At 42.2% G+C, this 26,444-nt stretch overlaps 1 protein-coding gene across 1 annotated transcript in view; it reads right to left on the reverse strand.

Moving 5' to 3' along the window:
• DNAH9 (dynein axonemal heavy chain 9) overlaps positions 1-26,444 on the reverse strand; it is a 340,094-nt gene that overhangs the window by 74,129 nt on the left and 239,521 nt on the right. The window contains exons 49-52 of the mRNA XM_019654458.1: positions 23,814-24,074; positions 12,222-12,647; positions 5,061-5,180; positions 2,448-2,636 (exon numbers count right to left, since the gene is read on the reverse strand). Of these exons, the coding sequence (XP_019510003.1) occupies positions 2,448-2,636; positions 5,061-5,180; positions 12,222-12,647; positions 23,814-24,074 (996 nt within the window). The remainder of the gene's footprint in view (positions 1-2,447; positions 2,637-5,060; positions 5,181-12,221; positions 12,648-23,813; positions 24,075-26,444) is intronic.

Consider the following 26,444-nt stretch of genomic DNA (forward strand, 5'->3'; position numbering starts at 1 on the left):
TTATTCTGGAAGCAGGTTTTTGTAAGTCCTAAGAGTCTTTTTTTCTCTTGGGTGTTGAACAACAGCAGACATTTAGCCTGCGGAGCCCTTTTCTCTTCAGTATGTTCACCTAAATCAGATTTCTACAGTAGATTATTTATATTTTAACCATTGGGCTCTTCTATGCCCTTACCCATGTTAACAGGGTCACTTCTCTACTGCATTTCTGTGTTTCTTGTGCATGCTTCACCAACCAGGCCCCACGCCCACTTGGCTTTCTGCTGTCTGTGCCTGCGTACACTAACCACTCTCTCATCTTCTTCACCACTTGCTGATGCAAAGAACTGAAGATGCTCACCTGTCTCCCTGCCCAGAACAACCCACTCCCAGGCTGCTCGCATGACTTCTCCTTACAAACTCGCCTGCTGGGAAGCTGGTGAACAAGCCACCAGCCCCGAGTGTGCCTCTCACGGCCTGTTTCCCTTCCCGGCCCTTGTGTGTGCACCAGACCCTTCCTTGTCTGTCTCTGTTGACCTCTCTCAGCTGGTTTCATTCTTTTTTTTTTTTAGCTGAGCCATCCTGCCACCTGTTGGCAGCTCAGCGGCCACTCAGCTCAGGCCTTGACTCAAACCGCTGTTGCTCAGAGCTCGCACTCTTGAGTGAGCTCTTAACCAACTGAGCCACTTGGCAGGCCCGGTTTCATTTTTGTACAAGTCATATTTTTCATTGAGGACACATACTTTTAAAACAACTGAAGTAATATTAACAGTGTTGTGCAACCATCAGCTCTATCTATCTAGTTCTAAAACGTTTTCATCACCCCAAAAGGAAATGCCATACCCATTAGTAGTCGCTTCCCGTTCTCTCCTACCCCCAGCTCTTAGCAGCCACTGTTCCGCTTTCCTTCCCTATGGATTTACCTATTCTGGATATTTCCCATAAATGGAATCCTACCATACGTGACCTTTTGTGTCTGGATACTTCCAGTTAGCAGAGTGTTTTCAAGGTTCACCCATGTGCCCTTCATCCCCTCTGTCTCTCTGTTTCCTGCACTTTGTCTTCCCAGTTACCTCAGGAAAACCTCTCCAAACCATCTCCTGGCCTTTAATCACACCTACTAAGTTTACCAGTGGCTAGTGCTATACCAAGCAAGCCTCGAATGGGAAACCTACCCCTGGAGGTTCTTATCCTGGGATCAGAAATTATTTATGTAGAATTGTTTTCCTTTGTAATCTTAGGCATTATATTTAATGCACTAAAACTAGTGTTGTGAGAAGGGATCCATAGATTTTACCAGACTGCCAAAAGGGTCCATGACACAAAAAAGGCATCAAAACCCCAGGCAAAGCCAGACAATCCTTGCTAAGCACCACCGAGCTCCTTATCTTTGTTCATTCAGTTAGCGATCTTTTCAACAGTTTCCTTTCCCACAAGTGTTCAAGATAAACAAACACCAGCTTTATTTTTTGTTTATTTCCTAATACTGTAACAGTTTTTAAACCACTATTCAACAAATTATCAGGTAAGATTTTATGAGCCAATGTGTGAAAGCAACCATCACTAGACAACGTGGGTTTTGTGTTCAAAAGAGACACATGCAGATGCATTTTGGAATACAACCCTTAGTGTACACGGTGACCTTTGTGTGCTGACTCTTACTAGGCTGCTGGTTATGAACCTACTCTCCTCCACTGGACTGTGAATTTCCTGCAGGCATCCTGGTCTGGAATGTGTTTTGCAGCTCCTGCCTACTGGAGTCATAGGACATGCTGAATCAATACTCCGTGAATATTTGTGGGTTGAGGAATCAGTGATGTTGAAGTGTGTGTCAAGGTAAAATTAGGTATTGTTCTGACTATCGGCTCCAGACACAAACCTGAACCCCCTTCAGTCAGGAACCAGCATCTCCCCACTTCATCATGTCTGTGTAGAAGGAGGAGCTGGAAGTAAACTGCATCAACTTATACTAAGAGGACAAGCTGAGTACACAGGACAGGAGGAGATGAACTTGTTTTCAGAAAGGGGTTGGTCTGTGAATCATGGGCACAGACCATGGAGCTTTGGGACCCAGGAACAAGGTGCGATGCAGAATATGGGAAAGGGGTCTTGACCCTGCTGCTACTCTCAAGTCAGGTTCAAGAACAGTGAGTTTGGAGGGAAACAGGGTTATTTTGGTACCACTCAGGCTTCACCATTTGGAGGCCAGCCAGAAGGTGGCCTGATGGGCAGCGGACCAGAATTCCCATGGAGGGCCCCGTAAGGAGAGAGATGCTGTGCTCGGGTGGCCTAGAGGGAAGGACATGGGGGCACATGTGTCACTCCTGGGCCCAGAGATCAATAGGGGCTGCTTGGCACCTGGTGGGAGAAAGTATGCACGAAGGGACTAGAAGATTCACGTTATTGCTGTGGTGTGGGCTCACTGGTACCCATGGGCTGATGTGGGCAGGAGGAATTCTGGCTGTACATACTTTCAGCTGGCTCAGGTAGGGTCTCCAGGTCCCGTCCATGAGGTCCTGCCGGTATTTCTTTGTAAAGAAGCCGAGGTACGAAATGAAAGCCGTAATAAGTAAAATGTCTCCACACAATTTCCTTTCCTGTTGTTGGAAGTTCTGCACAGCTTCTGTCCACCTCACGTTTTCAGAAGCAAGTCCTCCCACCTAGCATTTCAAAGACCAGAGAGAAGACTTGTTATACAGCAGGCTGCAGAGAGCCATGGATTCCGTCATGAAGAGCACACATGGAGTACACGTTTCACAGCAGAAGACTCAGAACATCACTTATGTGGCCCTTTTGGTCACTGGGGATCTGGACTGGCAGCAGCACACATTTCAGTAAATAAGCACTTGTTCTGTGTTACACATTGTGTGGGCTATGGAGAGACGACAGGGTTTGAATGCAGGCTTCTAGGCTCAGCCCTTTATAGGTATGGAGATGAATATCACCCACCTCAAAGGGCCGTTGAAAGGATTAACTATGACTGTGGATGTTAATCACTTGCACAGTGCCTGGTCTGCAAAACATATTAGAAAATTATGCACCTCTCCCGTCTCCTCTCCAAATGCTGGGATATGAAGCTAAATAAAAGTAATTTCATGCACTATAAATAATTCCCAGTGGGCGGGGAGATAGACATGGTAATTAAGACACGGATTTAGAGGTGCTGAAACATGGTGTGTATAAAGTCGCAAGGCTGCAGCACACATCTTAACTCTGCCCAACGCGCTTTGGCATGGCACACCCTTCTGGGGAGCAGATACATCCTTTCTACAGAGAACTGTTAGGTGTATTGTGGAAATTAGCTTCTGTGTTATTATTTATCCTTTTTTCTTCCTTGAAAGACAGCACCATAGGATGGCAGAGCTGGGGGAGATCTTAGGGATTGGCCAACCCAACCATTCCCATGTCCATGTTTAGATTACACAGGTAAAGACCAAAAAGTTGAAGTATCTTGCCAGAACCTCTGGGTCGGTAGAGGCTGGGGTGGCCTTACAGCCCGTGAATCTGGACTTCTGGAGCAGAGTACCCCACTGCCTCCATGAGCACCAACTAAGAGAACGCTCCAGCTGGGCTGAGAAGGCCGTGCTAAGGTCTGGAAACCAAACAGGGGACTGAATAGAAGACAGGCCAGCTATGTGGTCAGGACCACTTCTTGCACATTTGCAGAGGAGCTGTCTATAAACCAAACTGTTCTGCTAAACAGATCATCTCAAAGCTATTCAACAGCGGGCTCACATACCACTGCACAGACGCACGCCTGTGGCTTAGCCTCTCCTCATTAAGGCACAGCTCAGGTTAGGGATCGGTGTGACTAGAAAATCTGGCTTGGTGATATAAATAACTGTGGCTGGAATAAACGTAAGAAGGTATGGATTCCACCTCCCCTCATTGCTGAGGAAGGTGCTGTAAAGGCTCTTTGATGGAAGAGAGATCACATCCAGCAGATACTGCTTTGCCAGATCTCAGCTGACTTATGAGACGTAACCATAGGGGGCTGAGTAAGGCCATGAATTCTTTGATGCTCCTCTTATCAAGAGTTGATGTCTGTGCTCTCTCTCCTTGAATCTGCAACTGCTTTGACCAATAGAATGCAGTGGAAGTGACCTTGTACTGGCTTTCAGTCCCAGGCCTTAAGAGACTGGAACCTTCCACTTCCTGTCTCTTGGATCACTTACTCTCGGAGCCCTGAGTCACCATGTAAGATGTCTGACTACCCTGCTGGAAGGACCTGAGGCTACATGAAGAGGGGGAGGGTCCCAGCAGAGCCCACTCTTCAAGTCGTCCCTGACAAGGTACGTGTGAAGGAAGTCGTTCTGAACCCTTCAAACCAGCTCAGCCACTGGCTGAATAACACTGCGTGGCCCCTGTAGGCACCACACCAAACAGAATGACCTGTGAGATGAACCTTGCCCAAATTCCCGACCCACAAACTCGTGCGATTTACTGCATCTTGTTGTATCTCTATGTTTTGGAGTAATTTGATATGCAGCAACAGCCCTTATAACACAAGCACCCTGTTCTGACCTGCAGATTTATTTTTTCAGGGAGGCCAGAGGCTCTGTGCGCGTGTGCACTTGTGTGTGTGTGTGTGTGTGTGTGTGTGTGTGTGTGTGTGTGTTCATACAGGTTAAGGTCATGTTCAGAAATGCTCAGGGTCAATAAGTCTCATTCTCTTCTGCTTCTATCTCAGTTCCTAAGGCTGACCACACCCTTATTATCAAACATTACACGGGTAAGAGCTCCAGTTTTTCAAGTGATGGCTTGTTCTTTAACGCTTCCTCTGGTCGCTATACATATATGCCAGCATGTCCCATCTGACATGGGCTGCCTGATAGATCCAGTGTTCCCATCCTCCCAACCAACTCTGCAGGAAAACTGTGACCAGACCAGGGTGTGCATTCACACTTTTCTCAGGAATCAGTCCCTGCATCCCAGCACATTTTAATATCCCCACCCCCCACGCCCCCCACCCGGCCCCAGCCAAAGCAGTGCTAAGCTGTGCTCACCCATTTGGCACCTCCGCAGCACTTGACAAGTTCTGCTAATATAATTAAAGCTCCTTGGCTGCGGAGGCTCACACTCACCAGGCGATTTGCAAGGGCGATGGTGCCTGCTGTCACCTCAGCTTCTTGCTGACATTTGAGTTTGTCTGCCGTGGCTTTCTCAAACTTGGCGGTGAGTTTGGCCAGGTTTTCATTAAGGTGCTGTTCAGAAAGGAACAAGAGGTCTGTCAGTAATTCCAGCCCCAGTCACCTCAGTGCTTCAGAGACAGGGGTGTAAGCAGTTTTTAAGGAAATCCCCCAGGGGGAAGCTGTAAGGGACTGGGGAGGGCAGGGCAGGGCAGGTAAGGAAGGTGAATTGGGGAGATCTCAGGCAGAGTCCCAGTGAGGACTTCAGCCAGTTTCTGCAGGGAGTGGGTGGAATGGAAGTCCAGGGCAGTCCTGCCCCAAGGAGAGAGCTGAGATCTCCTACTCCAGCACCTCAGCCATTGGTTCAGGGCCAGGAGGGGCGATGGACATGGAGAAGGGTACGTGTATTCTGTTTTCCCTTGAGTTCGGGAAAAATGGGTTCCAGTAGCTTGCAAAAAAGGTGCAGATGCTGCTATTAGAAGCAAAAGCACATCAAAGTCTGGGCGGGGGGTGGGGTGGGTGGTGGTGGCTGAAAATGGTTAGAAAGACCCCAAGGAGGCCTGGGAGGGACACCTGCAGTGTCTGCTAAGGCAGCGCTGCAGTTTGGGACTGGATTGTCTGCAACCCAAGTCCTCCCCTTGTTTTCCCGGTCCTAGGAGAACAAGATCACTTTTACTTAATCTCAAATATTCTCTTCCATTATCCCAAAGTATAGAAACATTTTTTTTAAAAGACATGGTTTCAAGTTTTTCTACATTTATTAAGAATTTAGAATTGAAGCACACAGCTTTTGTTGTCCCCAGAATACATATCTACACGCACGAAGACACATGGACATGTGGCAGATGCCTCCAAGTGCATCTCATGTCTATGCAGTAACCCAGGTTCAGGCTGCACTGTCAGTGGTGACCAAGTCACAAGACAAATGAATTAAGCGCCAAGCAGTTAGAAAAGCAGGTGGCAAGGCATCTAATTAATGATGGCAGACGGGCCACACTCATGTATTTCCTCTTCTTCCTAAGAGTCATCTAAAATGACTGAGAAGCAATTTAAAAAGTCATAAGCTCACAACACCAAGCAAATGTTGATGGCCACTGGAGGGTGAGGGATTCTGATAGATTTATGGACAACCACACTGATAGGGGAGAGGAAATGGACAGAGCAGGGCAGACGGAGCTGCAGCCTAGAGTTGGCCTCAGTTTACCAACGGGGAAGCAGATCAGCCCTGCAGAGCCCCATGTACCCAGGGGACTTGGAAATGTCAGGTGTGAGAAGGGAATGCTGAAAAGAGGAGGGTTCATTGGAAGCCTATTCATCCCCACCCCATATCTCATTTCCATGCCCAGTATGCAGTGCCCCCCAGGCATCCATGTCACCAGGCAGGAGGTTCAACAGTGGCAGAGAAAAGACAACACATTCTGGTATTTAGGATGTATCTATAATAACTCATCAGATCCTGAAAGCAAATTCTGCCAGTGAACCAGCTCTGCCCTTGTCTGCACAGCTATAATCAGTGTTTGATCACTACTCTTTTAAACATGAAAGGACAAGAAGAGATTTGATAAAAGCCTAGGTTAAGGTAAACAAGAAGGAAGAAATGACCTCAGGGAAAAAAGATAACTTCATAGCAACAACAACAAAGCATAAAACCCTTAGTGATTAGTTTCTCAGAGAGACTCAGGATATTTCATCCATACAACATGAAGAGGATGCTAGTAAAAGGAATAGAGAAAACAAAAACTATGGAAATTATCACTATTGTTAATGCAAAAAATAATAAATTCAAGGGAAGGGCTAAAAGATGAATTTGAGGAAATCTAGAAAGTATAAGAAAACAAAGCGTCAAAAAGATTAGAGAAAACAGAGGACCCATTCGGTCTAACATCTAAGCCATACATGTTCTAAAAAACAAAATTAAAAAGGAGACAGAAGGGAGATTACCAAAAACATAACACAAAATAGTTTAGAACTGAAGAAAAGTCTCTATGTGCCAAGTACAATGAATAAAACAAGGATGGCGGCTAAGCATATCAACAGAAAGTCTCAGATACCAAGGGAAAAAAACTGAAAGACTTCCAAAAAGATAAATATAGTGCATCCACTAAGAAATGGGACCCTGACTGTTCATCAGACCTCTCACTAGATGAGAGGATAAATAAAGCATTCAGTGTTCTAAGGGGAAAAACTTAGCAATTAGAATTCAATACTCAGCAAAATTGTCAGTTCAGTTTAAAAATAAAGACATCTCTGGACTGGAACTATTCAGAAAATTTACCTCATACCATTTCTCAGAAAGTTACTTAAGAATCAGCAAAACAAGAGAAGAAATCAAGAAAGGAGAAGACACGGGGTCCAGGAGTCACTGAAACCAGCCCAAGAAAGCAGTGATATGTGTTAACACTGATTGGAACTGAGTCAGGGATAAGAGAGAAAAGTCTTGGGAGCAAAGGGTAACTTGATGGAATGAATACTGGATTAGATGCAGTCAACTATAATTAAAAAAAAAATATATATATATATACATATATAGTCATGAAATGTAAAGTATAGTATAGGGAATACAGTCAATGATATTGTAATAGCTATGTACTGTGTCAGAGGTATAGTAGACTTGGGGTATCACTTTGTGAGGGGTATAAATGTCTAATCACTATGTTGTTTTGTACACACGAAAGTAACAAAAAAAGTTTTAAATTAAAAAAAGTAATTGAGGCTATGCAAAAGGAACTAAAGGAAAAGAAAAAAAAAAGGAAAGCAGAAACTCTAGGGTGGGAAGAAAACGTTGTATAAGAAGGGCAATGTAATTTGGTGTGCCACTTAGATCTGCTATGAACAATATAGACATGTTCACAGAATATAAACGGAAGTTACTGATTTTTCAACTTTTTGAATCTGTCAGGGGACAGAGCATGGGACACCTAATTTTCGTTACAGAGCAGAATGTAGATATTTTCAGTCTTGGTGATTAAAAAGCAAAAGTAATGATAAGAAGAGTTGGGAGATGGAAGGTTGGGAGGAGAGCTGAAGGAAAGAGTAATACCTATCTTGAAAACTGAGGACTCCAAGGATGCTGCCTCTATGTGATGGACCAAGAAATAAAGATTACATCAACTAAAAATAGTTGCGATAACGATATTGGGAAGGCACAGAGATGAACATCTATTGAGGCTTATCTAGGAGAAAGTTAACTGCCTGAATAAGAAACATCAAGAATAGGGGTGCCAGCGCAGTACATAAACAGAAGTCAGAAATTCTAACGAGCAGAAGCCAGGAAGACAGCGTCATGTGGTCAGATCAGTCTAGTGTGGAAAAGAATAGGAATGTGGGGACTCGGGTAGAACTGCTTGAATGGGAAGCCACTACTTAACTCCAGGGTCTGTTAACGATATTCCAGACTCTTCTGGTTATTGTAAGACTGGCCAGAACTCAGGTTTTTACAAGAGTCTCCTATTGTTTTAAATATTGGCATTAATTGTTTTCAAACACTATTTGCGTGCCAAATAAAGCACATTTAAGCCCCTAGATAGCAAGCTCTGAGTGGCATCAACAAACAGACAAAATAATTTAAAGGGCAGGAGGCTGTTGTATCTCATTAGAAGCCCCTCTCTACCATTTGAGTTTTTACTTGTGGTGAGTATATGCTCAGTGAAAATGTGTTACTTGTTTTTATTACTATCATTTTTATGAATTGTAACATTAACATACAGTATGTTCATTATAGAAACAAAGAAAATACAAACAAATGCCATTCAAAGTCTATCACCCAGAGATAACCACCACTATTCATACTTCAATGTATTATAATTATAGGTATAATCAAATTGAAATTATATTGTATAATTTGTTTTGAAATATGCTTTTTTTTCACTTTATGCATTTTGAATATAAAATTTACTTGGAGTTATCTTAAAATCCTAAAAATAAAGCTTGGGGTGGAGCGCAACTGGAGAAGGCTGGCAATGGCCTCAGGTGCACATAGGGAAGAGCTGCCTTGCCCTGGGTGAGACTCCATGTTGGAGGTGGGGGTCAGTTAGTGTGTCTCTTCTATTATTGGTGGGGGAGTGTCCAAACCCTTGGGAGGTTGATGGGCATGCAGATAAGCAAAGGATGGAGAGCAGGTTGTTAAAAGCAAGGATACATTTTTTTTTTTCAAAAAATATTTTGGCAGAAAAGAAGTGCCTTCGTAAGGTAGCCAAGTATTTAAAAATATTCTTATTGCTTTCACAGGTTGAGTGGGCCCATCATGTGAATGTTGGCTACTGACAAGGTATAAACATTTGAAAACATTCCTTTTGCACCAAATGTTCCTTTAGTTAAAATAACTTGAGTAAAGAAATCTTTGAAAACGCAGCTCTTGTAATACTATTCTGAGAGAATATGAAAATTATCGGGAGGTATTTCCCTCAGAAAGCAGTCTTGGGGATGGTATGGCATTTTGCATTTGGTGTTCTTTGAAGAGGGCTGCTGTTGTGGTGGTTATCACCTGTTATAAGTAAATCGGCCCATGAACATCTGGATTTATAAAGTGAGCATACTGAGAGGGGATTAGTTGCTTTGCCAGAAAGCACCTTTTCTTTATAGAGAGATAGGCTGCAGTGACCTTTGAACTAGTGCCTTTAGCCATAGACGTTAATCTACCAATCAATAAACCCATGACATGAAGTGTGCGGCATGTCTACACTCTTAACGTTTCACAATTTGTCAACCCCTTTTTATCCTCATGAGAAAGCTGCAACAAGAATCTTATTGGCCTGTGGAGAAAAAGGAACCCTTATTCACAATTGTTGGGAATGCAGATTGGTGCAGCCACTATGGAAAACAGTGTGGAGGTTCCTAAAAAAATTAAGAATATAATAGAATTACCATATGATCCAGCAATCCCTCTCCTGGGTATCTACCCAAAAAATATGAAAACATTTATCCATAAAGATATATGTGCTCCTATGTTCACTGCAGCTTTATTTACGGCCGCCAAGACATGGAAACAACCAAAGTGTCCTTCGATAGATGATTGGATAAAGAAGATGCGGTATGTATACACAGTAGAATACTATTCTGTCATAAGAAAAGATGAAATAGTGTCATTTACAACAACATGGATGGATCTTGATATTACTATGCTAAGTGAAATAAGTCAGACAGAAAAAGTAGAGAACCATATGATTTCACTGATATGTGGGATATAAAACTGAAAGCAACAAAGGAACAAGAAAAAAAATAAAGAAATAAAAACTCATAGGCACAGACAATAGTTAAGTGGTTACCAGAGGGTAAGTGGGGAGAGGGGTGGTAGATGAGGGTAAAAGGGATCAAATACATGGTGATGGAAGGAGAACTGACTCTGGGTGGTGAACACACAATGTGATATATGGATGACGTATTACAGAATCGTATATTTGAAACCTATGTAACTTTACTAACAATTGTCACCCCAATAAACTTTAATTAAAAAAAAAAGAATCTTATTGGACTGGAATGCATGTGTAGATAGGGATGATCTGGGAAAGGTTTTGGATTGAACTTGACCGTAGTGGTGACTGATGACCAGGGCTCATACGTGCCTGTGAGAGCACATGTAGCCCAAGAAGGAAGACAGGGAGCAGGAGGAGAGTAGAGGTAAAGCAGTAATAGATATGGGAACCACCGCTGTCACCTGCGTCCTGACAGCAACTCACGGTGTCACTATGTCCCAGGCTCTGGGAGTGTGCTTTATACTATATACATTCTGTCCTTGAATGAGCAGCAGTATCACTGCGTCCATTTTACTCCAGAAACTGAAGTGTAGGCATTTTAAAGACCTTTCTAAAGATCACCTATCAGCAAACATTGTAGCTTGGATTGGAAGTGAGATCTGCTGATGGATTTTTAGCTGCTATGCCATCCTACAGGGCTCTATTTTCTACTTCTCATGTTGGTAGTGTCCATTTTAACAGCAAAGGTGAGGTTCAAGGAAAATCTTTCAAATAGGTGTGAACCCAAGACCATCCCCACCCTCAATCCTGGGTGAGGCTGATATAATCAAATATCAAGAGTTTAATAAAAACCAATGACCCTCACAGATTTATATTCATGGTCAGGAGACCATCCTGCAAACCACAATATACTACTGCTTTTAAAAGCCTTCTTAAAACAATCAGATAACATAAAACATGGCCAGCAGCCCCACATGTCTACATTGCTGAGAGGGGTACAGGAAATAATATTAATAGGTGCACAAAGTGAGGGTACGTGGCCCAAACCTACATTTCAAAGGGAAAAAAAAATTTCAAAGTTTTGACCTTTGATTCTTAACTACCAGATGTGCAAAAATGCTCATTTCGGGCTGGCCTAGTGGCGCGATGGTTAAGAACTAGCTTGGGACACCAGAGGGCCCTAGTTCGGATCCCACATATGAGGGTCAGTTACACTGCCCTCCACAGCTAAGATGCTGAACAACAGCTCAACCTGGAGCTGGGCTGCCGGGAGTCGCCGGTGACGGCGTAGGCTGCAGTCCCTGTGGCAGTGGGTTGCCATGGGCTACTGTGTGTAGCCAGCAGCCAGCGTGAGCTGCCAGCAGCCAGCGTGAGCGGCCAGCAGCCGCCGTGAGCGGTCGTCCAGAAGCCGGCGACTGATCTGCCTCGCCTGGGAAGAGCGCAATGATGGTGCCAACTTGGGCCAGTGAAGCAACGTCCTCCACAACTAGACTGAAGAACAAAAGGACAGCAACTTGTCTGTTCCCCTTCCCACAATTCCCCGGCACTGTTCCCATCCCCCCAATTCCCCAATAAAAATCTTAAAAAAAAATGCTCATTTCATTTGTGGCCAATGAGATAACATTTGGCTCCATGGGTAACATTGTTCATCTATCTGTCATCTTTTCTTTCCTCAGAGGAAAAGCAGAAAAAACTTTTAGGGGCAAAATGTAAACCAGTGGTCCAGTGGATTTGTTTTGTTTGGACTATATAGTGTTTGAGAAAGAAATATAAAAAAGTTGCCTCTGTTGAAAAATCTGGAGATTTTGCATAACAATCTGGTTTTCCTGCTTCTCTTTAAAAATCGGGACACTTGGCCCTGGGAAATGGTGGAGAGTGTGTTAGAAGCTGCCTTGCAGGGTCAGGGGGCTCTGGCTTCACTTACCGTGACTCTGGCTTTAACAGCTGCCAGCTTCTCCTGCGCAGCTGCGAGGTCCGAGGTGGCTTTGCTCAATGCTTGGCGCTTGGGTTCCACATCACAGAACACCTCGTAGAACCTCACAATGTTTATGACCCAAGAGCAGAGGCCTGCAGCCGCATAGGACTTGGTGGCCACAAACTCCGGATTGAACTGGGGGTCCTGCAGATACGGCCTGATGGCTTTGAGGCAGTTCTCGTGAATGTTCTCTTTGTCAAAGTTGATCAAGGAGTCCAGGAAACCATCTACTTTGGCCATGGCGACCTTCGCAGCCTTCCAGCTCCGGTCCTTGGGTACCTTTCCCCCAGGGGCCATGAGCGCCATCACTGCAGCACTGACATTGCTGACAGCCAGAGGTGGGGAACCAAATGACTTCAGCTCCGTCAGGTTGGTCTGAGGAAAGAGGAGGAGGAAAATGAATGGGCTGCCTTTGTCCTCAGCCACTAATGGAGGTCGGCTCTGGAGTGATTAATCTGAAAGGGCTGCTTTGAAGCCTGCAGCAGCCCTCTGAATTTTAAATATCCTGACTCATCAGAAGGAGACCAAAGCTACTCCCCAGTGGCTTCAGACGTCCCTGAACAGTTAGCCGAGACTCAGCTATGTTTTTCCAGCACTTTCACGGACTCTCAGCCCATTAGAAACACACAATTATTTCACATTCAACTGAAAAGTATAAGGATGCCAACATACTCTGAGATATGCAGCTTGCCATGAATAAAAGATAAGGTTATTATAAATTAATTTTCATCCTGGATTGAAGACACTAGCACAGTAACCCAACTATTTTTTTTTTCTTTAATTAAACTGCTTTGTTCCATGAGCTTGTTCTAACTACACTTGACTGTCCTGAGAGCCAAGTGGTATTTTCTGCCAAAAAAGTTCCGACCAAAAGCTAAGTACAGCCTGTGCACTTGCTGCCTCTGCCTGGACGTGGGTTTGTGCTTTACTCTGAGTTTCACTTGCTCTGGGAAGACATGACTGAAAGTATTGATCTTGGCAAGTCACTGAAACTTTCCAGGCCTCAGGGTTTTCATCTGTAAATTGGGAGCAAGGGGACCCATTAAGCAGAAAGTGAAATTGTGTTATAAATGTGTATGAAGTGGATTTAAGGTTTCTTGTGACCATCATAAGAAGCCTATGACCTCAAAAGCACTGGCTTCTGAGGCTGATTTTGTAAAAGCGGGAAAATCTTGATTTCAAAGATTAGATCCTTGTGCCACATTAATTTGGGGTGCTCCTGTGCCTGAAGATCTACATGCGAGGGGGATTTTTCTCTAGTGTCTAATGGAAATACCTAGGAAGATACTCCGTTTGCTTTTGCAACTGTTTTCACATTTGGTCATGACACACCTGTCAGGGGTGGGAATGAAAGACAGCACAGGTGTCGGAGGTGGGCTAGTGTACCTGTCACAGTGGGCTCCACTGAGTGAAAGAAGGCAAAGTGAGAAAATCCAATCAGAAACAAAAACCCCACAATTTTAAAATGTTTTAAGTTAATTGTGTTGGATGTACTGAATTAAGAAAATATAAAAATATGTAAAGATGAAATTGAATTCTACAACCCACATACATCGTTGTTAATATTTCAATGTAATTCCTTCTAGTCTTTTTTATATTCATAAATATCTATAAATTGATCACAACTCTTTTGGTTTTAGTGACAGAAAACCCAGCTGAAGTACAAAGGATGATTTTCTCACTCCTATATCTGGGGAGGATGGGCTTGGAGCTGGCTGTAAGTATGAGAGGAACTCTGTTTTGAGTATTTGCAGGACTCTCCAGAACATTTCTTATTTCTGCTGCTTTTCTGCACACCAGTTTCCTTGTGTAGCTAAGCGCATCACATACTTCTCTGACCTCAACTTGAGTCATTTTCTCCATCTCTCACTGAGCTCTAACCTCAGTTGCCTTCCAGCATACTGACTGCCAAGCACATTCCCATCTGAGGACCTCTGCCTGGATCCCTTTCTCCTAAAGCATTTGCAAAGCTCATCCCTTCTCATTCATCAAGATCTCATCTCAATTCAAAAGTCTCCCCTCAGAAAAACTCTCCCTGCCAACTTCCCCTTTCTAGTCATTCCCTATCTGAGCACAGAACTCGGGGCAATTGGAAACAATGACCACTTTTTCATTGTTAAATTACTATATGCCTCTGCTTTGTGAGAACAGGAACCCCATGTTTCTTGTTAACCACTGTAGCCTCAGTGCCTAGAACAGAAACTGGCACGCAGTAGGTACTCATCAATATGTGTGCTGGACGATCGGATGGAATGAGTGGGAGCTCCAGGCTCCACCCTTCACTTTGCAACCAGAAGGCAAGGAGATTTGTTCTTCAGCTTAAGTCCAAATAAAAAGGCCCTGGGAAATGATCTCGTTTAGTTAGGCGAAGTTCCTGAGGCCAATCACCACAGGGCAGGTAATAAGGTGCTGCTAACAGGAACACATGGATGGAAGAAACATTTCTCAGAGAATGGCAGACGTGGTGTTGAGTGAGCTGACAGCAGGCACGCTCTACTGCCTCCACCCCATTCCCACGTGGGGCTCTTGTTCTAGCTGCTGCCTTGGTCTTGGCTGATTTTCCCAGGGATATGAGAGAGAGAGAGAGAGAGAGAGAGAGAGAGAGAGAGAGAGAGAGAGAGAGAGAGAGAGAGAGAGAAGAGACACCTGTGGAGGGGGAACCTAACAAGAGCTGTGATCTTCAGCTGAGGGCCAGCTGGGGCTAAAGGAATGAACACAGTAGTCCCTCCTTATCCACGGTTTCACCTTCTACCTGTGATTGACAACAGTCTGAAAATATAAGTGGAAAATCCCAGAAAGAAACCACTTGTAAATTTTGAATTGTGTGTTGTTCTGAACAGCTTAATGAAATCTCATGCCGCCCTGCTCTGCCTATCCTCCCTGGGACACGAAGCGTCCCATTGTCCAGTGTCTCCATGTTACCTGCCCAGTGGTCACTCAGTAGCCATTTCGGTCATCAGATTGACTGTCATGGTCACAGTGCTTGTGTTCCAGTCACCCTTATTTTACTGACTAATGGCCCCAAAGTGTAAGAGTAGTGATGCTGGCAATTCAGATACAACAAAGAGAAGCTGTAAGGCGCTTCCCTTAAGTGAAAAAATGACTTAGTAAGGCATTTTATTATCTTACATCACCACAAGAAGAAAGGTGAGTATAGTAAAAGATGTTAAGAGACAGCAAGCACATAACTTTTATTACAGATATTGTTATAACTATTCTTTTAGTTATTATTGTTTATCTCTTACTGTGCCCACATTATAAATTAAACTTTATCATAGGTATGTATAGGAAGAAACATAGTATACATATAGGGCTCAGTATGATCTGTGGTTTTAGGATCCACTGGGGGTCTTGGAACGTATCCCCATGGATTGGGGGGACCACTGTACCTTGATCTCACTGCCTCCCTCAATCTCCTGCTGATGCTCATCTTGGCCAAAGGTGACTGGAAGCTAGAAGACAAGGTAGCGTCTTTGATGCAACTGGTGCGAGTCAGTCTCCCAGGTCACAGAAAAAACAGTGGAGAGTAAATGGGCAGAGAGGGGAGACAAACAGTAGGCTTCCGGCACAATTTATAGGCACCCTTTACAAACTAAAGATATGAACACTTTTCTTTTTAAATTAAAAAATTTTGTTTTTAATATTCTGTGATATATAAAAACTTAGTTTTTATAGTCAAATTTAATAATCCTTCTCCAGATTATAATTACAATACTGTTTTTTTGTTTTTATGCTTATAAGGGTCTTCCACCTACATCAAAATTGATCTGAACTTATAATAATTTTAAAAATTCTTTTATAGTTTCATTTTTTTCTTATTGTTAACTATTTTACAAGGTAACACTGTCGTTTTATTGAAAAATAAATATAGATTGTGAAATACTGGGGGTGCCAAAAAAAACGTATACAAGTGGACACTTTGGTCAACGTTGCTCGAGCAGTAGTTCGCCGTAATCAGAAGTGTCTGGACGCTGATGGTAATCACTTTGAGCACCTCTTGTAATTGCATAAGTCAAATGTGACTTGTATTCATCTTTTGTTATTGGTATATGTTGGGTATTACAATTTTAATAGTTTTTTCCTTTCTTAAAATGTGTATACATATTTTGGCACCCTCTGTATATTTATTTGTCTATTCATATTTTATTTTATATCCCTCAAAAAAGATGTGTAGTTTTCTTCATATAGTTTCAACAAATTTATTTATGCTTATTTGACCCTTGTGTTTTGGATGATAGATATTTTGAAAATATATTTCCTAACTGGCTACTGCTGATATTGGGAAAGCTATTAAGTTTTATACATTATTTCATAATAGGCCCTTAACTGCTCGCTTTTGTTTTATTATATTTTCATGATATTTATGAATCATAATACATTTGTGTGTATTTTACAACGTTTAGATGACAGCTACTTTTCATTTATGATTGCCTTAGCTAGAAATTTAGGACATCTTTTAATGATAGTAGTGAAGGGGATCATGACTGTGTGTTTTCTATGTTGATGGTAACGTCTCCAATACTCTACCATTAGATGGGATGTTTTTGCTCTTGGGATTGATTGCTATCTGTTAGCAAAATATCGAAATATCCTTTATTCCCATTTTACTATGCATTTGAATAAGGAATGATGTTAAATTGTGTTAAGTACCATTTTGACATCTTTCAAAATGACTTTAGAGCTTTTCTTCTTTGACCTATGTTTGGGTGTGGTTATATGAAGTCTCATATATGGAAAAGTTATCAGTTGTAGTATATTCTTGTTATATGAATAGTCTTACGTATGAAAAACTTACTATTTGGAGGCATGGTAAATTTGATTTACTGGTATTTTATATAGATGTCTTATACCACTATTCATAAGTTAGATAATCTGAGGTTTTTCATTTGTGCTATCTCTATCATTTTTAGTATCAAGCTTATCATATAATAAAGGCCTTAAGAAGTCCTATGGGAAGAAGTCTATTCAACTCTGAAACCCTAGAATTTTCAAAATTATTTGATTATAAAATCTGCTTTTTATGTTACTTGTTAATATTAAGTAAAAATTAAATGATAGGGAGAAAATATTTACAACAGATACATCAAATTTTTAATAGGAAAATATTATAATGAAAAATGGGAAATCAATAAGAAAAAAGGAAACTACATATCTTAGAAGAAAATGGACAAAGAACCTGAACAAGTAATGTACAAAAGAAGAAATCCAAATATGTAAAAAGATGCTTAGGCTCATTAGGATAAAACCATTTATAAATTTTTACAAAATGAAAAAAGTTTGCTCTCTTATTGAAAAAAATTAAAATGATTGCAAACATCTAAGATTGGCAAGGATGTGAGAAAAGCAGTAGTCAAAACTCTAAACAAGAACAATTATTTTGGGCAGATATTGGGCATTATGTATATTTTAAAAAGATCATATAGTTTATATGAGTTTCCTATTGCTTCTGTAACAAATTACCACAAACTTAGTGACTTAAAAGAACATTACAGCTCTGGAGGTCCCAAGTCCTAAACTCAAGGTGCTGGCAGATCTGATTCCTTCTGGAGGCTGCAAGGAAGAACAGGCTCATTGCCTTTCTTAGCTTTTAGATGTTGGCCTCGTTCCTTGGCTCATGACCTCTCATCACATCAACTTTTCCCACACCCTCTACTTCCATCATCCACATGACCTTTTTCTTTTGACCTTTTTGTCTCTTCTAAGGACCCTTGTGATTGTACTTAGGACCCACCTGGGTCATCCAGGATAATGTCCCCAGCTCAAGGTCCTTAACTTAATCACACCTATTAAGTCACTTTTGCCATATGAAGTAAAATTCACAAGTTCCAGATATTAGGGTGTGAATATCTTTGGGGGTGGAGGAGGCATTATTCAGACTGCCATGTTGTTATACCAAACAAGTGTACTTTTTTATTTGGTCCATAGAAATATTTGCACATATACAAAAAAGATTCATACACAAGGATATTTGTACTGGAGAGACAAAGAAACTAATTAAATACTCAACAATAGATAAATAGATAACCGTACAATTATAATATGGAATACTATGAAACATTAAATAAGCAATGTTTTAATGTATGTACTGGCATGAAATAGTCTTGTTTCATAAGGGAAAGTCAGTTGGCATTATCCATTTATATTTAAAATATATTTTATATGTGCACTTGTACAAATATAAATACACAGAACAGGAGTTCTCTCTTGGGAAAGAACTGAGGCTGGATTGGAAAAAAGGGTGGCCATATCCTACCCTATATATTTTATACTATTTGAATTATGTTTAACAATGATAATGCCATTATATGCTATTTGTAAAATAAAAAAAGCTCACTGTCAAAAATGCAAAGGAAACAAATAGAAAATTCCAAGTAACTTTGTAGGGGAAAAAAAAAGCCATGAAATTGCAAGCAAAACTATTTCTCAAGTATGGCAGGAAAAGTTTTATTGGATTTATTTCAGTTTCCCTATAAAAGTGAAATGAAACTGCCAAAGCAGATACTGAAAATGTGCAAAGACTCACGACCAAACTCTGATTTACATATTCTTTATGCATTAAGTAAAATTCATTGTTAACTTTGAACATGAGAAAACGGGGAAGGAGTCCTTAAATATCGGAGTCCTGTGAATGCAGAGTCTGAGGATACTCCAGGTGTCTATGGGTTCATGAGGCAATACTTCCCTTATTACATGTCATATAGTCTGATCTATTCCACTTCATCAGGTGGGGAGTGGGGGGGGAAAATAAATCCTGGGGATGTAATGTACAGTATGGTGACTATAGGTAACAATACTGTACTGCATATTTGAAAGTTGCTAAGAGCAGATCTTAAAAAGTCTCATCACAAGAGAAAAATTGCAACTGTGTGGTGAGAGGTACATTAGGTAGACTTATTGTGGTGATTACTGCACAATAAGTATACAAATATCGAATGACTATGTGGTACAACAGAAACTAATATAATGTTATATGCCAATTCTATCTAAATTTTTAAAATGCTATTGGATACCCATTAATGGATTGTAAACACTGGTCCCCAGTTAAACTTCTCAGTGATGCCAAGCTGCCCAGCCCGCCTATAGAGAATCATTTTCACATCACCTTCTGGGTCACACTGCACACCCACAGCTCAGACACACCATACCCTTTCATGCATCCATGTCTTTGCAAACATCCCTCCTCTCTGGGATGGTCTTTTCCTACCTCCTTCTCCATCTTGTAAAATGGTCATCCTGCAGTCCTTGCTGCCATGGGCTTTGTCTTTCCCAATTCTACCTGGCCAGGCAGTTAGCTATGCCTTCTGTGCTCTCAAGCCATGGAAAATTAAAATGTTTTTCTTTTTCTTAAAGTAATACATGCACAGAATTGACAAACTCTAATAGAGCTACAAAGCTTAGGACAAAACACATGCCCATTACATTCCTACTCCAGCTCCCCAGAAGCCACTACTTATAAGTCTTCCATTATTACTTCTACATTTCACTCCTTTTCAATAAAGAACATGCTTATTTAAGTGAAATAAGTCAGTCAGAGAAAGACAAATAACATATGATCTCACTTATATGTGGAATCTAAAGAACAGAATGAATGAGCAAAGTAAACAGAAATAGTCTCAGAGACACAGAGGAACAACTGATGGTTGCTAGCTGGGAGGGGTTGGGGATGAGGGAGAAGGGGAAGGGATTAGACACCATAAAATGGTAACTACAATATTGCCACAGGGATATGAAAGACAGTTTGGGGAATATAATTAATAATGTTGTAAAGATTTTGTAGGGTGTCAGATGGGCACATGTCTTGTTAGGGAGACCACTTCATGGACAGTGTAGAGGCTTGACCATTACACTGCACACCTGAAGCTGAAGCTGAATAATATTGTATGTCTAATTTAATATATATATAGTCACAGGATGTGCAGTACAGTACAGGGAATAGAGTCAATGGAATTGTAACAGCTATATATGATGTCAGACAGGTAGTAGATTGGGGGAGGTGAGTTATCACTTTGTGAGGGGTGTAAATGTCTTTGTACACCTGAAACTAATATAAAAAAAAGGAACATGCCTATGCTGCTATGTTTTTTTCATTTTAGACGCTATCAAGTGATTTCCTATTATAGAGTGTGAATATTTAGTTATTTTTACTGCCCTCCTTTCCCTCCTAATGGTTCATTATGGTTATATAAATTTTTGTAGTTATGTTAACGTTCAGTATATACATGATTGTGATTATTGATATTGTTTACCTTGGCTTATATTTTCATTCTCGTATACCTCACATTTTTTTCTGAAGTTAATAAATACTTTTATTATTTGTTTCCTGAACACCTGAAAAAAGAAGAGGAGGGAAACCTGGGGATACTTGGGAGAAGAGTGTTCCATACAGAGTGAATTTCTCCTTCAAAAGCCTTGGGCTGCGACTGTGCCGGGAATGTTTGAGACACAGCAAGAAGGGCCATGTGGATGGAGTGGAGGGACAAGAAGAGTGTAGTAACTGACGCAGTAGAAGAGGCGGGCCAGGCAAAGGCATGCAGGGCCTTACTGGCCATGGTGATGACTGTGAAATGTTATTTATTTATTTATTTATTTGAATTTTACTCTGAGAATGATGGGAAGCCAATGGAAGATTCTGAACAGAGGGGTAATATGGTCAAACTGTCATTTTTAAAACCTCACTCAGATTGCTGTACCAAGCAAAGGCATTGCTGTAGCAGGGGTGTAAGCAGGGAGGCCAACTGAGAGGCTGTTGAAATGATCCGGGGAAGAGATGGTGGTGGCTTGGGCCAGAGTGGCAGCAGTAGAGATGATAAAAAGCATTTGAATTCTGGATATACTCTGAAGGTAAAATTGACAGAATTTGCTAATAGATTGGATGGGAGTGTGAGATAAAGAGCCCATTAATTCTTATTTGCCCCTTTCTATGTAACAGAGACAAGAAATCGAGGGGTCGAAGATGACAGTGACTTGTGCCAGGCTACACAGCTAATTCGAAGAAAGCACCTATCATATTACTTGGCACATAGTAGGCACTCATTAAAAATGAGTTTCACTTCCTTTGTGGCAGAGATGTATATCAAGGACTCAAATTCAGTGCTATTTTCAGAATCCTATCCTATCACTTCCATGAATTACATATCTATACGTTTATTTCTACCAATAATCAATCAGCTAAGTAACCAGCCATCAAATTAACCAAAAGTATTTATGGGCACTCACTTTGTCTCCAGTTTCATGGAAACAGAAGAGATAACGCTGGTTATAACATCAACAATAAACATTTCCTGAGTGGCTGCCAGCTTTTAGCTACTTTTCATGCATTATCTCATTTAATCCTCATAACAACCTAATGGGGACTATATTACTATTACCTCCACTTTACAGATGAGGAACTGGAGGCTCAGAGAAGATACAATCATTCCCAGAGCCACACACAGTAAATATTTCAGCCAGTATTTGGATTCAGCTCATCTTAGAACATATAATCCCTGTGTCAAAGATCTTATGAAATAATCAGTGAACACTGTATGACGGTGCATAAATAAAATGGCCCATCTTTTGTGTTCTAAAAATCAGGAAAGGGAGAGATTAATCTAGAATGTAAGTTTGATTTTGAAATATGAATAGGATTTAGACAGAATGAGAAAAGGAGAAGGAATCCTAAATGATGGGGAGGAGAGGGGTCCTATAGTCTAATCCAAGGCCTAGAGGTTGAAATGGATGCCACTGTCGGGGGGAGGGGGTGTCAGAGAGAAGCCTGGCCTGGCTGTATTAAAAGGTTCCAGCTGAGACGTGGTGGCATAACTGGGCTACAACTCCAATTCCTGGTCTACACAAGGATACCCAAAAGTTCCCGGTGGAGAAATCCTGTTTTCCATTGATGTAGGGTATAGAGCAACGTAAGGGTTTCATAGGCCCGAGGTGCCCTTATTTTTAGGAACCCCTACCCTACATCACAAAAAATACTAAAACGTACTCATACTTCACATTTCATACAATTTACATATAACTATATGTAACAGGAATTTACAGTGTACCTAGTTTAGTCTCAGATTTGCTAAGGCCCTAAGCCAACAGGTACTACCTTCCAAACTGAGCTGTGACATGGCTATGCAGAGCTAATGAGAGGTTTCAAAAGCCCAGTGTTTTGACTCTTTAATCCTTCATCTGCATTGAAGGTATAAAAGAGTCAGGAATTTGGAGATTAAGGGAGAAGTTTTAGTGAGAAGTGTTGGTGAGTCCCACCAATTCTGCCTTTAAAGAAGGATATGAGGCACCTGCCCCTTTCACACCAAGTCTAGAGGGAGAGGCTTTAAGGAGACCACCAAGAGAGCTTAAATGTTTTCCCTGTTGAGCATCACAGTGGTCTGCAGCCTAACTTATACCCCAGAAATCTAGAGTGTGAGAATAGGTGGCTGGCCTCCTGACATTGGAACTAGGGACAATACGCTGCATGGGTGGCCAACACCCTGAGAGCGTGTTTGGAGGGAGGAGACACAGGTGTCCCCCTGGAACAGAGGCAAGCTGCTCGCATGGCACACCTGGCATAGATCGTGTGAGACCTTGTCGCACAGCCCATGTGAAGGGTCAAGTGAATTCCTAGACTTTCAGGAGAAGGAAGAGAAAGCAACCTGCAGGGGAAAGATCCCAATGACTGGGGAGGGTCTCCAAAGAGCCTGTGCGGGCATCCCAACGAAGAAAGGGTCAGCCTTTCAGTCCCTCTCTGATGCCGGCTCCTGATGACATGAGTCTGTCTGCCCCTTTTCGCTTTCTCCCTTTGCCCCTCAGCCATGGTTATCCAAATGGGAAAGAGGCTTAACTGTGAAAAATAATAAAAGGAACTAGCTAACCACATGCTCTCCCCAACACATGGAACAAGTTTCAAGAGAACCAAAATAAAATTACCGTATGACTATATCTCAAAAGTCATGCTTGTTCTACCAAATGGTTATGCATATGAGCTGAATTTAGTTGATACAGAGTTACATTCAATTGTTGACAACTGAATACTTGCTAAGTTTGATTTGGTAGATTTTTTTTTCATAGTTTGGAGACAACACCTTAGTTTACTCTCATATCTTAAACATTTTCCTAGGGCCTTAAAAGGCTTGTGTATCCCATGGTAGATAACGGGTAAAAGGACCATGAGATGCACGGCTAGATCTCTGGGCTTGGGTTCTGAAGATGAGTTCAAGTTCGGCTCTAATATTGAGGTTGTGACTCCAAGCAAGTCAGTCCTCCTCTCTGGGCCCTAGCTTTCCCATCTGTAAAGCGAGGAGCCTGGACTGGTTGGCCCCTCCTGTCCTGACTGGTTCTAAAACTCTCATCTCTGGGATTCCATGGGTAGCTTGTGGAGCCGGACATACAAGTCCGTTTAAATAACTTTTTGTTTAATGAATAAACTAGTGATGGCTGTATTCCCCCCGAAGTCCTCCCAACTTTGCCTCTCTATGTCTTTGGGACATCGGGGTACCGAGCTGTCTTTGGGTCAGAGGAGGCATCCGCTCCTTCCCTGGGGTAAGCAGGCTCGGCAGACAATCCTACCTTGTTGAGGGTGTTGAGAGCCGCCTGGGCTGCTGTGAGCGCTGGCTCTGCTTTGGCCAGGTCTTCCTCACAGTCTCTCTGCTTCTGCTTCACCTCCAGCATGATGAGGGCCACCTTCTCCTCCTCCTCGTCTGCTGTGACTTTCTCCCGGCTCACCTTTTCAGTCTCTACTCCCACCACATGAATCAGCTTATCAGCATTCTCGTTCTTCTGCTTCAGCTCCACTTCCTGGGTGGCCAGCTTGGCTTTCAGATCGTCCACCTGCAGCAGAGAAGCACCAGGCTTATTGGGAGCAGAGGGACTTCGGATACGGCCCTGGGAACCTGACTCTGCAGAGCAGAGAAGGATGCTGGCTCCTGCTGCGAAGCTGTGAAGCTAATCTCTCAGCTGGGACCAAGCTCCCTGATCTGGAAGGAAAGGAACACAGGACTCCCTCTTCCTCTCCCCTCAGCAGTCAGTGTGGTGGAAGAATCTAAGCAACACATGCCCTCACCTTTCTTTCTCCTTGATGCCCAAGACTCAGGCTGCTTCTCCATGACTTTCATGCCTATGTCTTGTAAAACTTAATGTGCCTAAAGCAATACTTTGCACATAGTAGGCCCTTAATAAAAATCAGTCGTTATTTTATTGAAATTGGCCATTGTGGAGTATACCAAGGATTTAGCAAGCTATAGAAGGTGAGTGCCTACTGTGCACCTGAGAGACTGGATATGTGAATAGACAGTGGCAGGACCACACGTAAACATAGAACTCTGACCAATAGCCTGCAGCAACCTGCTCAGGAAACCCACCCAATACCTAAAATAACCGGCTCAGGATGCCAGCCTGCTGTGGCAGACTTGTAGGAAATCAGCTTACTGTCTAGGTAACAACCCAGGAAGACAAACAATAACCTCTGTAACAACTGACCCCAAATGGCCAGGACTTGATTAATAACTGACAACTTCCTTAATTTTTGTCTCTGTTTCCAACTTAGGACCAGCCAGAGAAAGTCACATATGCACCCCTGACCGATCACACAGGATACCCCACTTCTACTAGGCCACCCAGAGTTTCCCCAGGCTAACAGCCCCCATCAGGGCATACCCAAGGCCTTTCCTTTCTTCCCACTATAAAGCTCTCCTCCTTCTGCCTTTGCCTCGCAGCCAAAATGCAAATGATGGTGGCTGACTCCCTGGCAAGAGTAAGCTGGGAATACAGAGCTTTAGCTTGTTCTCCTTCGGTTGGTTTTTGTTTATTTCCACAATGCTTACAAGAAATAGATGAGCAGGTTGAAGAGGGACAGCAAGAATCCCAATGGTCCACACCCCCTGGGTTGCCCATCCAGTTTCTATATTCATATGCACTGTGGAGGCAGTGATGAAGTGATGGGAATATCAGCACCTAGGAACTGTCTACTTCTCTCATCAGCTGGAGAGAGGGGAATGGTTTTCTACATATATTCGGTAGAGTGTGGTGGTTCTGGACCAGCAGCATCAGCATCACCTGGGTACCTGTTAGAAATGTAGATTCTCAGGCCCACTCCAGAGACTGAATCAGAAATCCTGGAGGTGGGGCCCAGCAATGTGTGTTTTCACAGGCCCTCCGGGTGATTCTGTTGCTTGCCTAGGTTTGAGAATCACCAGCCCAGTGTTACGGCCCTTTCACATGCAAAGAGAAGACTCATCTATTTATTTCTGGAAAATAAAAAAGCCATTTGTATTTGTATTTGCAATAGGGCCCATAAACTTTATATTCCAGAATGACCTCTTGTCTCTCATTTTTCTGCAGTCTATTTCATAAAACAAGCAACGATTACTTCAGAGCTCCTGGAATGCGTCAAACAGATTCAAATACTTTATGATGCAAAATACATAAGGGGAAATATAAAATGGAGGCTTAGACGCTGCTGATAATTCCATTTTCATGGCAGATCAAAAGAAAAGAAAAAAAGCTGGAAAAAAAACCACAACAAGAATGCTCTTTCATTTTGTGTATTCATAGAAACTGGAGACTTTGCATTAACCTCGAATGGAGGCCTGCTCCCTAGAATACATCTTATATCCCCAAGTTGGAAGGTTAATCCATTTTCATCTCCCGTTGTTCAGCTGCAGAGAGTTATTTCTACAAGGACAAAGATGCAATTGTAAATCAAAATGATTGAACCACATAATCACTCCAGTCAGCAAACACACCAGTAACTTTCTGTTCCTTTTTAAATCTTGGGAGATTTGAGAAAATTGAAGTGTTTCTTTTTTTCCCTTTGTTGTTGTTATTGTTTGTTTTACTGATTGCAGATATGGTTTATGACCTCAGGCCCAAGGTAAATAATCACCTGCACTGTGAATGGGGACTTTATAGCTCTTAAACTGTGACATGGAGTGACAAGAGGGTCCCGTCAGTCAGAATTAGGCTATTCCCCACATGCTACAGCGAAGGCATAACTCAAGTTCATTTCATGGCTCTCTGCAACAGAACAGGATATTGAAATAGTTTACTTAAAATTTCCTCTTCTCTTTTTCTCTTAGAGCATTTAAGCCATACTCTGGATTTCTTCTTACTTAGCCACACCCATACCAAGGTAGGAAGAGTGCCCTAAACATGAAAGAAACCCTTTCCCTCAGTCTCTGCCCTATGAATATTGGCCATGCA

This window comes from Hipposideros armiger, unplaced genomic scaffold, assembly GCF_001890085.2.
Source record: "Hipposideros armiger isolate ML-2016 unplaced genomic scaffold, ASM189008v1 scaffold_222, whole genome shotgun sequence".
NCBI classification, from domain to species: domain Eukaryota; kingdom Metazoa; phylum Chordata; class Mammalia; order Chiroptera; family Hipposideridae; genus Hipposideros; species Hipposideros armiger.